The sequence below is a fragment of the Penicillium alfredii genome, assembly GCF_028826965.1.
Source record: "Penicillium alfredii strain IBT 34128 chromosome Unknown utg000002l_segment0_segment0, whole genome shotgun sequence".
NCBI lineage: Eukaryota > Fungi > Ascomycota > Eurotiomycetes > Eurotiales > Aspergillaceae > Penicillium > Penicillium alfredii.
Genome location: NW_026622699.1, coordinates 42394 through 61186, shown reverse-complemented (window position 1 = coordinate 61186; position 18793 = coordinate 42394). Strand labels below are relative to the sequence as shown.

Genomic DNA, 18793 nt, shown 5'->3' with positions numbered 1-18793 from the left:
TCCCTTGTGTTATTCCGTATCAGGAGGTGTTGGCGGAAACACCACGGTTTTCCCTTCTGCACGTGATCATGGTATGTTCGTATCGATCACTGATCTGGCATGTCACGTGATGGCCGTGTCATGTCCTATGACAATCTTCTTGAGGTCATCTTACCCCATCGCTCCTGGGGCGGTGTACTAGATAGGGCCTCGTTGTATTTCTGGTGTGCTCAGGAGTGGGGTTGTTCTAAGAGATCCGTAACATCATCCCCTCCTTTCTGTGTTTTCTTCCTCGGAAACATAAATAGTAGGTACCTCTGGGCGGGCGTCCCTTTCCCTTTCATATTTCGAGTCTTTTCTGATTATGTCTTCCAAGTCCTCGGTCCGCAAGAGTCAACTTAGTGCTCGCATCGAGGAGGAAGGTTATCGGTCGTTTGTCCCCTGCGACCGTTGTGTTCGACTTAAACGAGCGTGCGTACAATCCGACTGTTCCGATCGCTGTTCTGGTTGTGTAAAGGCGGGTGGTGGTGCCAAGTACACGATGTCGAACCCGACTTTTTCTGATGCCGAATGGTGGCGATTAGTCTCAAAATTCGCTGGAGGAAGAGGAGGCTGGGCTCTTGAAACTGCTTCGTCTCCAGAAACAAAAGCGTTTGTTGCAAAAACGTGCTAGTAATTTCATTGCTCGTGGTTATAAGGAGATTGCGGAATTGGAGGAAGTCGAGCGTCGTGAAGCTGAAGAGCTGGAGCGAATGGAAAAAGAACGTGTGGATGCTGCTGCTTCGGAGCAGGCTCGACAATCAAATGGTGCTTCGGAAAAGAGTGTCGTGGAATGCGGCGTGTCGCGAGATTCTCGTGCGACATCGTCGTCCGCCGAAGATGGCAATCAACCTCTTGCCGCTACGTCAGAGGATCCTACTTTGACGCAGATGATAGCGATGGCCGATTCATCGTCTTTCTGGGAAGCTGTTGCTTTCTACGCTTCCTTTGCTTCCTTTTTTCCGGAGTCCTCTTCGCCTCGTGGTAATACTGTTGGACCAGCTGGTGGCAGCCCCTCAAGTGCGCGATAGGTTCCCATGTGTTCTCTGAGGTAGAGTACCCTTTCCATTTCACCAAGAGTTGTTGTTGACCATTGTACCAGCGGCCGTTAACAATCGTTTCGACCTCATATTCGTCTTCGGTTTCTTCGATTTCCGCATTGGTAGCGAGTTCGGCGTCCTTGGGTGCGGGTTCAAGCAATGACACATGAAATATAGGATGAACTCTGCCCATACTCTCAGGTAGTCTCAGTTGCTAATTGACTGGTCCTTTCTTTTCGTCAATCGTGAATGGTGCCAGTTTCTTGTGGTCGAGTTTGTCGCTTGGTCGTTTTGTTTTGATGTTGCGTCGTAGGAGGTAGACCTTATGCCTGATCGGCTATCAGACTGATGTGTAATATCAGGGCTAGCATAGCAAAGCGACCTAGCCAATTTCACGTACGCGCCATGGGGTTTTCCAAATGTTTCACATGTCTTCGGCGGTGGGGATGTTCACGTGATGATAATACAACTTCTAAGATGATGAAGTGGGCGCGACGTGCTTACGTAGACACGGCCCTAATATACCCCCTTCAAAAATAATTGCCTCCTGCTCTCCCGCAAGTGTGACGAACAAAATCTCAATCACGATTCACGCTTGCCAAGCCCTCGTACATCGTTACGGGTTGACCTTCAAAACAACATGAAACGATATCTCCAGCAGTCGCTCGAACATATATTCAAAAACAACAAACAATGGGCCTTGTCGAAGAAGGGCGCAGACCCCGCCTTTTTTGAGAAGCTTGCTGCTGGGCAATCACCCAATTATCTGTGAGCAACATACCCATGGCTTCATTCTCATCATCAAAATACTCACCCTTGAATTCGTCTGATGGTAATTAGATATATAGGTTGTAGCGATAGCCGTGTCCCCGCCAACGAAATTATGGGTCTGGAGGCTGGCGAGGTCTTCGTTCACCGCAATATCGCCAATCTAGTACCCAATGTCGACCTTAACGTGATGTCCGTGATTAACTATGCTGTGCGGCACTTGCAAGTCAAGCACATCATTGTGTGCGGCCACTACAATTGTGGAGGGGTTAAAGCGGCGTTGACACCGGCTGACTTGGGATTACTTAACCCATGGCTCCGAAACATCCGCGACGTTTATCGCTTGCATGAGAAGGAACTCGACGGAATAACCGATGAGAGCTCGAGATACAATCGATTGATTGAACTCAATGTGATGGAATCCTGCAGGAATATTATCAAGACCGCTGCTGTCCAACAAAGCTACCAAGATCATCAGTATCCCATCGTTCATGGATGGGTTTTTGATCTAGGCGACGGCCTACTGAAAGATCTTAACATCGATTTTGAAGGTATGCTAGAGGATGTGAAGAAAATATATTGTCTGTCGTCGAGTCCCAATCGTGAATGATCAAAATCATATTCAAATGCCAGTCACGACTTAAAATTACAAATGTAACATCTTAAATAAACCTGTGATATGTACTTCAAAAGAAAACATCGAAATTGGCGGTAAAATGGTAGCAACTTGCGAGATTGGTTCCGGTCGACTTCAGACAGATACTTGGGACTCACATGGAGGAGCCAAATCTACCTGTAATTGTAATAAATCATGCAGAATTAAAGAATTTCCGTCCTATTCTAATGGTTCTGCTGCCCTTCCGATAATCTATAAGCCTTATCGGTCTCAGAATCGTACACCAGTCCATGGATATGTAAACGGCCCAGCCTAATTGCATCGGTCACTTCGGGAAATTTGCGTAGCGAACGCAGTTGATCAAGAATATTCAGCTCAACAAAAGAGCGATCCCGTTCCAACGCTGGAAGTTGATTGATATCCTCTTCGTGCGCCGAATGGAGGGCACTGAGCTTGCTACATAACCATTATCAGTGACTTCACAGATTCTTAGACAGCAAGGGCTCATTTACCTCAACCAAGGACCCTGCAGCCCTTCTCTCGAAGCTGCTTTCACAATACGACATCCGTAATGCCCGCAAACGACGATGTGTTTCACCTAGACAACGTTAATATGAGCGAATCGGGAAGCTGTTCAGGATCAAGGGCTACCTGAAGGTCAACGACGGCATGTTTTATCGTAGTCTCGCAGGACAGGTCGCCATCAATGATCATACCGCCGATGTTTCTGAGCACGAGCAACTCGTCATCAAGAAGATTAAGCACAGTTGAGTCTTTGGAATCGCTATCAGAGCATCCAATCCACAGAACCTGCCTTGGTGCCTGTTGAAGGCTGGGTATATAGTTTGCCTCAAGAGGTTCGGTCGCCGCCCTCTTGAGCCGCTTTTCGCTCATGATGGAACGCCCAAAAGGGAGAGCAGTGGTGTTGTGAAATGCTCTTACTCGGAGAGGTCGTATTGTGAGGAACAAAGAGGTATTGTGCCAACTTGCACCGAGATTTCGCTGGCAAAGCATTAATGATAGACTGAGAAAAATTGTTGGAGTGTCAATCCGAGTGTGTCAGTCATGAAAATTCAAATACTGAACAGCGAGTTAGGCCCCTTTGCCGATCGTATACGGGTATAGAAAATACTTTGGACTACGTGCATATATGAACGCTGTTCCAAAAGAAAAATTCAAAGACGATTAAGTGATTGGTTGAACAGCAGCCGGAGCCGACTGTCGATTCCGAGAAATGACCGCTTCGGCCGAAAGCTAGTTCCTTGGGTGGAATAGAGTTCAGACAAGATGCCCTACGGTTCACTGTAGCACGAACTTGCTTGCAAGAAACCCTGCGCCTATGCATTACTTCGTACGAGAACTGAAAAGGACAATGCCTACTGGGCTCCGTTGTTTTTCAGTAACTCTTGAATCTTAGCTAGGAAGGATAAAAAGTGGAAGGGGCTGACTTTTGGCAATGTGACTATGCTGTAAATAATATCCACCAATAGTCAACTTCAAACAAACAAGAAATCATTAAGATCATCGACAGTCCGTTAGCACGATTGATGGTCGGGAAGGCCAGAATGCCTCCATAAATTAGTTCAACACGAAATACCGAATCTCCCCGAATTGGGCGCATGTGACTAGCCAACCTTTACTACTATATTTCTGGGTTTAAAGTTTTTTCTGTTTTAAATTCTCATATCAAGTTGAGATCTTGCGATACGTCTCTCCATCCTTTCCGTGGAAACATTTTTTAGATCCAAGATTTAATACTATTTTCCCCCATCAAGCTCCTTGGTATTTTGTCGCAGAATCATGAGGCTTTCTTTCTGTCAGCATCTACTAATAAGTTGCAGCCAACACAACCGACGTTATCTTCCAAGGCTCCGCTTTCAGGCGAGCACAATGATTATAACTCGCAGGTTTTCTCTTACGAACTTCGTGATCGCAAGCTCGGCTTTTTGCTTCCAAGTTTGTGTCCTGTATCCCTGGCATCACAAATTGGAGAATGAATTCAAAAGATTCAAGGTTGAGCATCTCCAGCTACTGCAAGAGGGCGAGAAAAACCGATTAAGGGTGTTAAGAAGTATTCGTGAACACCTTGGCCTCTCAAACACCAAGAAAGGTTAGAAGTTCAATATTTTCGATGTTGTAAAATCTCTTTCAGTGCGTTAGAAACCCAAAGTACATCTTGTGAACCACGCAGTTAATCTGCGTCCGAGCAGACAATCAGTTCAAGTGATACGTCAGACATATGCCTGTATTCTTGGTAATATGTTAAAAGCGATTTGCTTATTTCAAGATTAAAATAAGTTATTTCTTATGATCGGAATAGTCTATACATCTAATTTGAACGTAAACCCAGTAATAGTTATTGAGTTATCGAGGTGCAAAAATATCGCCTTTATTATGGTGCTTTGGACCGATCCGCTCGCTTACGGCTTATGTTAATATCGTTCAACCTTCGGCATTTTCTCACTAAGCAAGTGATGAATATCGTACAAAGTGACTTAGATGGAATACCGCACATGCAGATCCGGGAGAAATAAAACTTTACTCACCCGAAACCAAAAGGTCATCCTGAATAGGGTCATAAGGATATAACTTCCAAGGAGGTGGCGTTATTCTCGAAGCAACACGTGTTGTTGACTGTGTCCAGTGTTACCCCCAGGCATGAGACCGGAGAATCGGGAGAATCGATTTCGCCCACCTCCAGGTGCATCCTGAGAGTGGCGGACCAGTTAGATTGGTTGAAAAAAATCAATGATGGTTATACAAACCGTCAGATGACATCGCAGTTAAACTATGCTCACATCACATTTACATCACTACTTCCCCCTTGGTGCACGCATCATTCCAGGAGAAGGTAAATCAGAGTACTCTCCACAAAGCAATATAAAACCACCACCTCTGAAGTACCAAGGACAATCACCTGTCTATTTTCTTTTCCAGACACCGTGCACTATTACCCGTTAATACTGGGAATGCTGATTCATTGGAAGCAACACATAACCCACGGTAGTACAACAGAATCAACGATAACCTTCTCACTGGGAAACATCCCAAATGGGGGCCCCTCTAGGATCTTCAGAGGCTCCCAGCACCCATTTTAGCCAATCTTCTATTCCAGGAAATAAGAATGGCCGGGTAGAAGACCGGGTCGTAGCCAAGGAGAAGGTGCCGAAGGCAACAAAGGCGAAAATCTCCACTGCAAGTCCTAAGGCTACACAACTACTTCAGCTTTGCGAGAAGGGCATGAAACTGGGCGATTACGAAGAACCGGATGTCGGGGGCAACCCTGAACGGACAGCTAAAAAGAAATATGTATTAATTTTATAATAAACTACCGCAAACTGAAACCTAGAACTGACCATATGACTTGTAGGGTCGTTTTCGTCGATGGCTTCAAGAAGTTGAGCCTTGGATATTCCTTTTCAACAAGTCATCCTGGCATATTTTGGTAATAGTTTCTCTTGAGCCCGGAAAGGCCTTTACTGGTGGAAGGCTGCCCTCGGTTTCGACCAGTGGAGCTGCAAACTTGACGATGACGGTAAGGCCTTCAGCAATTATATTGTGACCCTTTTCACTGATATCAGTCGACAGTTGTATGAACAACATGCACGCTGCCAAGACCTACCGCCGCATACACTTGAACCGGTCGAAGTAAGCTATATTACCAGATATGTCTACGTTGATCTTTACCGAGGCACCGATGCCAAAAGGCCCTTTACTGGTTGCAGGGTCCCACTAGGGGGCGTCATGAAGGTTGACGGGGGATCAGTGCGGGTTTTTGATCGAAAGGGCAGAGAAATCATTCTGTGAAGGGCTGAAGCAATACTTGAAGCCATCGTGGTTACTAAGCTATGCTGGACGCTAGTCGGCGGATTGGCAGCCCAGTCAGAAGGATTTGGCTCCAGATCAACTGTTCCAAGCCAAATCAACGCTCCTAAACGATGCTGAAACCGAACTCAAACAAAATTCAGATGAACGATCTGAGAGAGCGTGCACTTACTCAGTACAACTTTGTGGGAGCTCCGATAGTACAACGGGGTCCAAAAGTCTGGGTACAGCACCCCACTTTAGTAAAATCCATATTCTAACCCCTTTTTTCTTTTCTCTCTACCACAACGAATATGCGATATTTTGGCACTGGAAATTAGTGCAAATCGCAGGCAAAACAATGAATTATCAGAATCTACTCGCGCAGCGATTATTTTTGCTCTCAAAAATGGCTCAAGTCCTACTAAAATCGCTCGCGATTTAAATCTTAGCCGCACTACAATTTACCGGACTCGCGATCGCTTTCAGCAACACCATACTCTTAAATCATCGCCTAGAAGTGGTAGACCTTCTAAGATTAGCGATCAGACTATTCGATATATCTATCGGATGGCCCGTCGGAACCCGCGAATGAGTTATAGAGCCCTTGGAGCGAATACTCCCTATTCACCCTCTCGATCAACAATTCGACGCGTTTTAAAAGGCTACGGGCTTCGAAAATGGAAGAGTAAGAAGCGAATACCTTTATCAAAGTCGGTTGCACAAAAAAGACGCGCTTTTGTACGTGAATGGGCGAGTTTTTCGGATTGGGAGAATCTGATCTTTTCTGACGAATGTTCAGTCCAACGAACATCGAATTCTAAGGTCCAATTCGTCTTTCGATTTACCTCCGAGGCCTACCGAAGCGATCTTGTGAACCTCGTGAGTCATGGCAAGGATATTTCGCAGATGATTTGGGCTGGAATCTGGATTGGTGGCCGAACAAAAATGATGATCATGAATCGCGATGAAAACGCACCTCGGCAAGGTTATACTGCGAACTCCTATCTCGATACTCTCGAAGAAGGTCTTTTACCAATATATGAACCATGCTCGATATTCCAACAAGATAATGCGAGGATTCATGTGGCAGAAATCTCGCAAAAGTGGTTCGAAAACCATAGGATTTAGGTGATCGACTGGCCTCCGCATTCGCCTGACCTTAACCCTATCGAACCAGTATGGCGACTTCTGAAGATCAAAATTCTTCAATTATACCCTCAGATAGGTGATGGAAGGTCTAAATTGGATTGGGAGGTCTTTAAAAAAGCTATATGCGAAGCATGGGAACTGCTTGATCAAAACGTTATTGATAGCTTAATTCGATCTGTGCCTCGCAAAATGGCTGCTGTACGCGCAGCGAAGGGTTGGTATACTAGATACTGACCTATTTTCTTTGTATAGTTAGTATAAATTTATATTAATTAATATTGGGGGAGTTATTCAGTTTTTAATATGGTGGGGTAAATCTGAATTATAGAGTGTACCCAGACTTTTGGCCGCGTAGTGTACCCAGTCCACCGATGGAAGAGATGTAGGTGTACGAAAGTAGGAAAAGCGTCTTGTTCCCCGATGCAGGATCCTGCCCAATGGGTGCTGACACCTGCACATCCAGTTGGAAAGATACCGGCTTAATCTCTTTCTTGTCGACGACAATATTAATACGACGGAACCGGACATCTTTGAATGGATCCTGACTGAAAAGTTTCGGGAGTGTCCCTAGATCATCCTCCTTTAAACCAAGGACGCCTGTCAACCAGCGCAAGACTCTTGGGATGGGATTCTCGGACTTGGCTAGAAGAGTCATGCTGATGATATCTTCCGTGAACTCCATGATGCCTTGCAGCTCCAAGTCTTGACCGAATTTACAATCAATCGAGATTTCTGCGTCCCCATGCGTCACGGGCACCGTTTTTCCCTCTGCTTCCCCAGCACTCACGACCTTCCGACACACAAGGTCGGCTTTGGTAAAACTGATGTTCAAGCCACCGAGGCCAAGACTGTTCAACGTGCCTAAGTCGCCGAGGTTGAACACCAACCGGACTGTCACTCGCGAGGATGCTTCGGGGTTAAACCACAGCGCGTTGCGATGGCCCGGTGCTAGTTTGGAATCCGGTGTCACTTGCAGCCCCTTTAAGATATCGGGAATCGAATTCTCCTCTTGACCAGTCCATGTCCAGGCTTTGACTAGCGAAATCTCCATTTGGTCTGACTCCTTCAATCCCAGGTACAGCCTTGGATCATTAAAGCCGGGCTCTCCGATGTTCTTGGCAGCATCGCCAAATGTCTTGTTCAACACCGGGCTCTCGGAGCTGAACTTCAGTTTGGTTGGCGTGTTGAATGCAAAATCGAATTGTTTGAGTTCCGTTTTCTTGTTGTCTTCCCCCCCCTTTCCCGCTCTCTTCTCCCTCCTTCTCTTTCTGTGGCTTGATTGTCAAGGTATACTTGGCTGCATCATCGATCTGCTTGAGCCATTCTACCCACTTGTCCTCGTCGTGGAGCTCGGTTGCTGCAGTTGGAACTGGCGGGCTCGTGGTGATGATGGTCTTGTCAGGGAGCTTCGAGATGAAAGTCCCGCTGTTGGTGCCATCGTCAACTTCGAGATAGGGGTCTTTCTTGTTTTTTTCGGAGCTCAGATGAATATAAAACCGTTCATCTGTGGCGAAAGTCGACGCTGGTGGAACGGCCATCTCTTTGATTATTGCGATGGCGATGAGGAAAACGCATCAACAGTGTCACTGTGAAGTAGCCACATTACCGTTTTTACTGTTCTTACTTCGTATTACCATTACATATCAAATTCGTGGGGCCGGCGATCTGGTTGCCTCGACCCTTCCCCGACTATCGATCTCCACTTCTCTCCTGCAGGATAGGAAACAATTCATCGACGTCAGAAATTGCCTCGTCTCGAGAACCGTGATTGTAGGTACTTCAGCCGAACGAGTTCCGTGTTGGCGGGGCATCTGAATATCTAAACAACCAACAGCAACACGCGTTCGCCTCAGATTACTGACAATACCGAACGGTCATGAAACTGCCTCATACAAGTATCTACTTGTGTAGGTATAAATAAATCAAATGGAGTAGTTCATCCGACAGATCTCGGCGTGCAGATCTACCATACGTCTCCTTAGGTAGCAATGCAGCCATGAAGAGAACGCCCAGTATGCACGTATGGATTCCCGGGATCCACTCTATTTGACCGACGTGGGTAAATCAGTCTAATTGGGCTATTTAGGATGCAGTGTAGAACGACAGTGGCAGATCTACATACATGAGACCCCTCTTTTCTCCTCGCCCCTGTCCAAGAAGTATGTAGTTATTATCACATCTGGATGGTAATGGTGTGGTACTCATCACTTCTCCAAAGGCAAGGCAAATGGGAAGATATATTATTTCATATCACGTATCAAGTCAGTATCCTTCAAAATAACTCAGTCTTCGAGCAGTCTGCTTTCTTCCCCTTCCCACTTCAGGTCCTTCTGTTTCGGCAGCTTGCCACTTACATCATGGCACAGCCGTACTTGTTCCCGTTACACATATCACTCTGACGTGGCTTTTTTTTTCAGTCTCCTAAACAATGGACGCGGAAGCATAACCTCATGTTCTACTAGTATTACTGGGGCGCTGACCGCCCCGGCCAAGCGATGGTGAAAAGAAATACCAGGATGCGAGACGTGAAATTGGACCCACAAGGGTGCAGAGTGTTTCTATAAAGCTAACTGCCATGTTCATGTTCATGTCCTTGCAAATCAGTCGCTAATATCATCATCATCATCATCATTTTACACAATCATCATGGCCAAACCGGAATTTATCCAAGAATTCGACGTTGGGGACATTCCAGACAGGGATGGGTACGCACTTTTCATCGGTCAATTGAGTTTCCAGACCCGGGATGGTAACAAATCCTCACGTGGTGTTCCACTCCTTCCTCCTCAACCCGCTGAAAACGTTATACCCACCCGTTTTTTTGATGTGGTACTGAAGACAAACGCTAGCTCATTGAAGTTGAGGTTCAGACGAGAAAACCTCTAACTGATTGCCTATCAGGACGGGCGTGGACAGTGGAATGGATTCAAAGACACGTATGGATTGGTTCCTAAGTGTAAAAACCTGGGATTTGGGAGTGGCTACGGTGCTTTGACCAAGTTGGCACAAGAAAGAACCAAGATTCAGCTCGGCTGGAACAATCTCTTGGGAGCCGTGCAAACACTTGCGAAAAATCCTCCGAGCCTCGACCATAAGGCGGCTGCATTAATCATCATCATAGAGATGATCTCCGAGTCGTTGAGGTTTACAGAGATACGCATCGGCATATGCAAATACTATGCACCATCTATCGACCCAACCAAGCAGTCTGAATTGCTTGGGCGGTTTGAATTTCTTGAGAACGATTGGGACCCTCTTTCTCTTGCGCTTCAGTACCCTGGCGAAAAGCTACATCTCAGTGATGAAACGGCCAAGAAGTTGAAAATAGAAACTATACAACAGGTAATCAGGGCACTTGGTATGGCGCTCTATAAGACTGTACCCAACAATGTGGAGGCCGCCATCTGGAAGGCTGCAACCCAGAACGGCCGACAATTGGTCGAATTCTTCGACATGCGGATCTTGAAGATCAATGGCGGGTGTCCGGGTAAGGTCTACGGCGCCATAATCGCAGCCAACGGGCTACAGATCGATTATATCTATAGCCGAGACAGAAAAGATCACGAATCCATTGAGCCTGGACAACATGTCACCCTGACTGGCCCATCTCGCACTCTATCAGCTATCGACCATTTCAACCTCGACTTCAATCTCAGGAACAGGGACGCTCCATCTGCGGATGACGAGGTCGCCAACAACCGGATCGCATGGAATGCTAACAACCAGGCGAACAAATACAACGAGTTTCGAACAGACACCATCAACGGCCCTTTTGGCTCAGCGGCGCTCAATTACGTCGTCATGAGCAATGCTATAGAGGCCTTGGTGGATATCCTTTTGGTTGATAGGGACGGAGAAGACCCAGCTGATGTCTACGGCGAAATCGACGCCCAGGCCTTCTCGTTTCCAGATAAGAGGATCAGGATATTCAGAAGAGAAAGTCACGACCACGTGGTTGTACACCCGAATAGCCGTGTCCCTCTGTTGAGATCAGCCCTTGCCGTACCAATGGATGCGAGCCTCACTATTAGCGCGTCTCTATGGGACCATGGCCGAACCTCTGACAAGGAGATCGCGAACGGGACTGCCGAATTCAAACCTGCAACCTTACAATCAACATCTGGGTTGATTACAGGACAGCACGGCAAGCTAGAAGTTAGAGTCAGCTGGATTTGATTGCTGCTACTGTTCATTCTTTTTATTCGGAGGCCCTGTACCCTAGACCCTTGTCCGAGCACACTGGGGGATCCAGGGTATTTCTTCGCCCCCTGATTGGCCCCTTGTGCGTGCCCCTGCTGTTGCTGTGTGGATCAAGGGAGAAAATACCATAAAGGAGAAATTCCCCTTACGATATGTGTAGGTATATGGTTGCTGTATCGGCCGTGACGTGAGGGCTGTATCTGATATAGTGATGGATCATCAAACGATCGTGGTCGTAAGTAGCCCCTTCCTGGACACGGTCTATCCACTTGCTTCCCCGGGTCGCCGCTTCAGTACTCAAAATTTGCCAAGCTCAGGACGGTCAAAATCGGTGCTTAAACGAGCAGAGGAAATCCGAGGCCTTACTCGCCACCGCATCGGTGCTCCAGGCCTGTCAGTGAATGATAAATTCGCTCTTCTGGTTGGTAGAACTGGCGTCTTTGATCCACTGCTGGAATTCCTCCTTGCTGACCTGTACAGGGAATTTGCCACCCGTCAGTAGTATATCCACAACGTCGTCGACCTTGCTGCAACAGGCCAGGGTACGCTGGAAGTTGTACGGAAGATACAAAATAAAAGTTTCCAGCTTAAAGGATTTGTTTCGTCTGCAGTTTTGTCAGCGCAAGCAACACGATCAGGAAAATCAGCGAAACTCAACACTTTCTTCCCTGTTTCTTCGCTGCACAGGAGAATGAATCCATGGCCCAGATAGCATCCAGACCACCACCACCATTCACCAATGAGTTTATGCTGGTGGGGGGACGTCCGGGTCTTCTCCGTGGTTGCTTTGGGAAGAGAATCAGTGCCGCAAATGACGTTCGTGGCTCGGATTTTCGCAGTTTGACCGGGGTGTCTAGCTTTCTTCTGTCGGACCACCAGACACCCTCGCTATATGCCCAAAGCAGTTATCTATCTGCCCAATCGTCGTGTATCCTGTAGCGGACCACTCAAGCCAATCCGAGTCAGGTTTCGTAGAGTTATCGAGTTCCCACTACGTAGGATTAGATCCTATGCATTCCCGAAGCTTCGTGATGAGCTCCTCGCCGAGGTCGCCGCTTTCCTAGCCCGCGCCGCGGATGTAGAAGGCTTCGTTAAGAAGACCTCGACCATGGATTTAATTTTTTCTTGACTGGCGCATTAGCGTGGTTGGCGCAAGAGAACCTAGTGCCCGGGTCTATTTCCGGCATTCCGGCGTGATGGTGGACCTTTGAGAGAGCATCTTTCTACTTAATTCAAGATGTGTATAGAAGTACTTAGATACAAGCTTGATTACAGGTCTTGCCGATTTTTTGTTGATTATGTTTGGCCATTCTCTCAAAAAAGCGCACTAAGTTACAAAAGGGAGTTTTGTCTTATCATTCAATGCCCCGAACTGCTGACTGGCCAAGGTGAGTAATTTCCACAAAGGTGATACTTCTCTAACAACGCTACTGCGAGCCCAAGTGTGTCCATAACCGTACCAATGCTAATTGGGCCGTATACGGACTCGGGTATGTACGATGCTTGTAGGGTTGACTATCCAGTTGAGCGCCGATCGGGTCAGTCACTTGAGGTTGGAATTTCTAAGCAAGCTTCCAAGATCGTTGGATGGTTTGTCGTAGTATCGAACTGTAAAGCTTTACCAAGGGTGGTATCTAAGTAGCAATATATGAATTGATGACGGGGAACAAAATATATGTTGGGCAGTGAGCGTCCTTATATCCTCCTGTTCTGGGGTGGTATAGTGGTAGATGGGGCTTAGTGTCTTCTATCGTGCGATCAGATGTACGATTCTACCATATATATTAAGTCAAGTGATGTACCGGTTTATCCGATAGTGCTCACAGACCTGATCATATTGGTGCCTAGGGAAACGGCAGAGAAAACGCCCCGACACTTGAAAGGTATCTCCTTGCAATGCTATCACACAAACTGGACTCAACCTTGCTTATCGCTCATCAGAGCGACCATATAAGCCATCAATTCCGCCGTTCACCAATATCCATAAACCATTCAAAGCCATTCTCAACGAAGAGAATATGTATCAATTGCAAGATAACCACCGTTTCTAAGCAGGGATTCCTATGCATAGGACTGGTGGGCACAAAGACCGGGTGAATGTCAATGGAAGAAACTGGACGAGCGGGTAGTGAAGCCCTATTATTCATCAATCATTATATATGTGTAATGTACATTATTTACATATATATAGCTAGCGCCCGGTTTTTTATATATATCTACGTGATAGCGCGGTTCCCCTTAGCAGTATCAGAACCATGATCCTGGTAACTCTATTGGACGTCTTTCCTTCTAATATCTCCTAGGACTTTAAAGACCCTCCTCAAAAGGATACGATATGACTCACGTGTTTTATGATTAATAAAAGCATAGTATATATATTAATCTCTATAATTTTATCGCCAAATATAACCATTTAAAATAATACGAAGAAACTTACTTTTGTTCAGGGATTATATGCAATAATTGAGAAAGGTCTTGTCTTTTCTTGGCCTACCTGAAACATAAGATCTATTTCAATGCTACAGAGTTTAGAAAAGCTGAGCCCGTTCATCCATAGAGAAGGCGTAATATGCATATACTATACGAGAGACATCGAGACCCAGGAAAGCGCATAAGCGGGGAGCAACTGGCGAATGAGAAACAAGGAAGAAGAGGGCGGAGAGGTGAAAGTCAACGAACGTGTTAACCTGGCAGAAATCACGCTGAAACCCAAGTTATATCATTTTAAGATGAAGAGAAGCTTTAATGTTAGATACGCGAATATGTTGACGGGCTCCTGCGTAAAAGGGAGGTATGGTTCTCCCGTCTAGAGCACATGTCACATAAGAGCTCGAAAGGTCCAGAGTCAGTGTTTAAGAATGATTCACATAGAGACATTTCGGCGAATCGACGAATCTGTATTCGCGGTAGTATGGGGCGTCTGCAATGCAGTGAACAACAGTCGATGAGTTGAAATCTGACAGGTACGTCTATATATAGCATTTATACTAATCTTCGCCTATATTGACCCTTGGGAGACACGTCCACCAATCGCGATTTGATTCGTCATTCAATCCTTGGCAAAAATCTTGAGTTGATTGGTGGAACTGATAGGCTTTTGGCGAGATCTAACGACAAGGTATATTTGTAAATCTGCTACCTCTTTCCTGGCAGAAGTGGGTGTCTGTAGGAGAAATAGCTTCTTTGAAGGTTCAATCTAGTACTTATATTACGCGAAATTGTCCTACGATCACACTGTAAGCTCTATATATACAGGGCTAGATTGGAAAGGTCGGAGAGAACGGCCAATCTTGCTTCAGTAAAGCGGAGTAGTCAGGGTTTGATAAAACAGGGCTCTACTTTACTCATATGTCAAACCCTGTAAGTTCAATCTGGGACCATAGGCAGTTTTTGGGACGAAGCGGAGAATTCCAACGGTTAGTGAAGGTACCTATGGACTGAGAATTGTAAACAATTTAAGAGCTTATTGTTCTATTGATAGACCTCCTTATAAAAGGCCGGGCTTACGACATACCACCATTCAAGGGCGACTCCCTGGCAGAACAAAAAAGCACGCTGGAAATAAAGAAGTAGAGGTACCTAAGTTATCTTTAAGGTCCTTGTTAATCTTTATTCCTTTTGAGTGGACCCCGAGGGCTGTGGCAGCTAGGTGTGTTATTACAAAGAAAGGGCCGCGACAATTGACTGGCTAAAAATTAAACCGGTGAACAATCTACCCTGGATTGGAAGATTATTCCCATGTCACGCGCGGACCAAATCTAGGGATAATTCTGTGGTGGGCGCCTTTTTTCATTTTAGTTGATTATGTTCCTTTCTTCCTTGGTAAGATTCTTACGGCCAAGCGAGAAGCACGTGCACTATCTGACTATCCCCAGATTTTGGCTGCTGGCAGCCTCACCACTTTGATTTCGGGAGCTCCGATGTCCAACTATCGAGAGAACAATCTGATACCCCGGGTCTATCAGACCTACGGGGGCAAAGGATTGACATCGGAGGGATGGAAGTCAACCAAGCAATGGAAGAGTTTTGAGCTATTGTGAGTCGATCCCTTTGCGAAATGAACGTCAACCTGCGAGCTAATGGAGCATGCCACCTTAAGTGGACCGCCAACCAGAAGAACATTGGTGTTTGTGATTCAAGTTGGGGCGTTGATGACAACACCGAGGAAGAGACGAGTTGGCTAAAAGATTCCATCAAGGAGGTCACCGAACAAAGCCCCTTCAGAGGCTACTCTAACTTTGTTTTCGCTATTATGATGCAGGAGACCAAGGGCTGCGTGAGAGTCAGGACGACGGTTGCCCCGGACAGAAGCGTGCGTAACCCAGGCCTGATGCAGACCCACAATGGTAAGGCGAGCTGCTGGAATAACGGAAAGGGCACCAAGCCTTGCACGAAGAAACAGATCTCGGCCATGATTAACGATGGCGTCAACGGAGAGGGCGGCTTAAAGAAGCATCTCCAGCAACTTGGTGGAAAGACGGATGCCACCACTCTATACCAGGTTGCCCGTTCATACAACTCTGGTTCGCTGGCTCCGTCGAAGAATTTGGGCGATGGCCAGGGTGCCACTCCATGCTACGCGTCAGATATCGCCAACCGCCTCACTGGCCAATGGACCGACGGCCCTAGCACTTGCAATTCGAACGATGTCGCCAAGATGGCCACTTCTGCGGGTGGTGCCTCAGGCCACTTGGATGACCAGAACGTCCCGGCCAGCGGCGACAGCGCTACAGGCGTTACTAGTGCGTCATTCCAGGCCAACTCGGCAACGACACAGACCTGGCACGCGGTCGCCCAGCCTATACTTCCGTCGGAGCCAAACATGGCTTTACGTGCCAGTACCTCGCCCTCGCCCACCCCCAACATCGGGGTATCCCAGCAATCCGGGGCCGCTACAAGCAGGAGAGTCTTGGTAACCACTGCACCGCCCGCCCCAAGCATTTCTATTGTGGAAAAGCGCCCTGTTCCTAGTCCGGCACTAAATGCGCCGGTGAGCACCCCAGTGACCCCAGCTAATGCCGGCAACATGCCCGCCCCTATACAGGCTAGCAGGACGCTTGGAAGCCCCAATTATCCCTCCTCGCTGTCATCTTGCCAGCAGCGTCATCTGGTGGTGGACAATGATTACTGTCTGAAGCTGCAGCAGGCATTCAATGTGAGCCTAAATGAGCTGCGCCGCTTAAACCCGGGTTTGAACCAAAATTGCTCGAATCTATGGCTTGGATATCATTACTGTGTAAAGGGAAATTGAATTTTTTGTAGGTACATATAGCGGATAATCTCATAGCAGCTGGTCAATACACGTTTAATGATAAGATTCCATCTTTTACTTAAGCTGTCGACTTTGGGGTGAGACGACAGGTCTAGGGCCCGGGCGCTAGGTTTGTCCAGAAGAAGTAGATTGAAGAGACAATGTTTATCTCCCTTTACTTATCATACTTCCTTTTCCACGTCTAGGTAGGCTGTCGGTCTCACTAATTTGAAAATATATTCATCTCATTTCACAACAGAAGCATTGAAAAGATAGTCCTAAGGTTTCAGCCCTCGCCCTATACACTAGGCATAATGCACGGCTGCACGTCCAATGTTGTGAAAGTGTTCTGTATGGATTTTCATTAATCTTTCATCCAATAGATATGTAGAATGAACCCTATACCAACACAAGGAGTAAAGGGTTGGCGACCTCTTACGTAATAGGCTGATAGGACCGATTGGTAACCAGCCGTGGTAGTCGGCTCGCCGGGGAATCAAGACCCAGGGGATCCTCTTTCAGCTCAATATTGAGGGTGCCTAAAACCCCTCCTTCACCTTTGAAATCACATCTTCAAGATTAAGGACTAAGGTCGAGATACGTGATCTGCTTCAGGTTATCTCTCGACTGACTAGTTGCGCAATGTAAGTCTAACATGTCTGGATATCTTGGTATCCCATAAATTGGAAAAAGAAATATGATGATGGGTCATTGGAATGGGTCAACACATATTATTTAGCTATGATATAAAGGCCGTATTTAGATTGCTAGAACCCTCTTGTCGAACACCCGGATAGTGTCTAGCATGCGACACAAAACAAACCTAGATAAGTAGGATTAAAGAAAAAAAGTAAACAAACAATGCCTGCAACTAAGTGTAATCCGGAAAATAATAGACTATTATTGATATGGTATCTACTGGCGCACGCGAGGTAAACTCATACAAAGGTTACTAATTATAAGAGACCGGCGGCCTTCCCTACCTAGGTGTATATCTATGTGGTTCCTGCTATGTGTGGCCGTGATCTATGGGTCATTCCTCTTGTAAATGTGGGAATGACCTATTTTCCACCCGTTCCTTATATGTGGGTAGCGACCTTTCTCCGTTATTCAGTACTGAATGGGTTTGAATATTACCCATCAACGGTCTGAGCCTTGAGCAGAGTTCGTTTGTACTCTTGATATGAACAGACGACCTTCTCTATATCGTTTAGAACTCCCTCTGATATCGAGTTCCAACCCCTCATTGCCTGCTTGTCGACGGGCGAGTGCGGAGCTCTCTGTGTCTGCCAATGCTTACAAAATGTTACATAGGGGACCAAAGAGTGTAAAGCTGGCCTCCCGAGGTCCGGGCGCACAAAGTCCCTATAGCCCTTGTATTGCTCATATGAGTCGATAAGAGTTGCCCACTGAGAAAGTGTCTCTGTTTTGAGACGGCTCAAGGCGACCCCATTAAGGACAGATGTGAAAGAGAAGAAGTTCCGCCTGTTCCGAAATTCCTATACAGGGATTATTCTTTCTCGTGATCTTTATATCCCCGTAACATATTAAAGGCTTACCTGGGCAAGTTGATCGATAAGTTCAGGATTCACGCCGACATCCATATATTCTTGAACTTGGCGCGTGAGAGCGTCGCAGCGTAAATTTAAGTCTTTAAGATTCGTAATACTTATTATATCTTCTGCTGTAAGTGAATTGAAGAGACTTGCATCAATTATAGTTTTCGCTTCGGCGTAGACAGGTATCTTATGTGGCTTTATACCTAAAAGCTCGTTTTCTGATGTGTCGAACTCAATATTCCATGTCGAGTCCTCGGATAAGTATTGTTTGCGAAAACGAGAGTGAAGTATGATTAGCTGTTTCTGCTTATGACTTACGGGAGTGGGAGCATTAAGGAGTCTCTGGACTGGTTCAATTATGAACCGTGGATCAAGCAACAATTCT

General features: G+C 46.4%; 5 protein-coding genes across 5 annotated transcripts; 3 read left to right on the top strand and 2 right to left on the bottom strand.

The window, feature by feature from the left end:
* Positions 1–1698: 1698 nt before the first annotated feature.
* NUU61_001295 (carbonic anhydrase) lies at positions 1699–2436 on the top strand (the record flags this gene model as incomplete). Its single annotated transcript, XM_056651877.1, has 2 exons — positions 1699–1826; positions 1899–2436. The coding sequence occupies 2 exons, from the start codon at positions 1699–1701 to the stop codon at positions 2434–2436; spliced, it is 666 nt and encodes a 221-aa protein (XP_056515144.1).
* A 230-nt stretch (positions 2437–2666) lies between these two features.
* On the bottom strand, positions 2667–3336 carry NUU61_001294 (uncharacterized protein; the record flags this gene model as incomplete). Its single annotated transcript, XM_056651876.1, has 3 exons — positions 2667–2898; positions 2955–3040; positions 3094–3336. The coding sequence occupies 3 exons, from the start codon at positions 3334–3336 to the stop codon at positions 2667–2669; spliced, it is 561 nt and encodes a 186-aa protein (XP_056515143.1).
* Positions 3337–7720: 4384 nt separating this feature from the next.
* On the bottom strand, positions 7721–8936 carry NUU61_001293 (uncharacterized protein; the record flags this gene model as incomplete). The annotated part of the gene is made up of 2 exons (XM_056651875.1): positions 7721–8558; positions 8692–8936. The coding sequence occupies 2 exons, from the start codon at positions 8934–8936 to the stop codon at positions 7721–7723; spliced, it is 1083 nt and encodes a 360-aa protein (XP_056515142.1).
* A 1108-nt stretch (positions 8937–10044) lies between these two features.
* NUU61_001292 (Ribosome-inactivating protein) lies at positions 10045–11574 on the top strand (the record flags this gene model as incomplete). The annotated part of the gene is made up of 2 exons (XM_056651874.1): positions 10045–10227; positions 10300–11574. The coding sequence occupies 2 exons, from the start codon at positions 10045–10047 to the stop codon at positions 11572–11574; spliced, it is 1458 nt and encodes a 485-aa protein (XP_056515141.1).
* A 4081-nt stretch (positions 11575–15655) lies between these two features.
* NUU61_001291 (uncharacterized protein) lies at positions 15656–16849 on the top strand (the record flags this gene model as incomplete). Its single annotated transcript, XM_056651873.1, has 1 exon — positions 15656–16849. The coding sequence occupies one exon, from the start codon at positions 15656–15658 to the stop codon at positions 16847–16849; it is 1194 nt and encodes a 397-aa protein (XP_056515140.1).
* Between the last annotated feature and the right edge of the window lie 1944 nt (positions 16850–18793).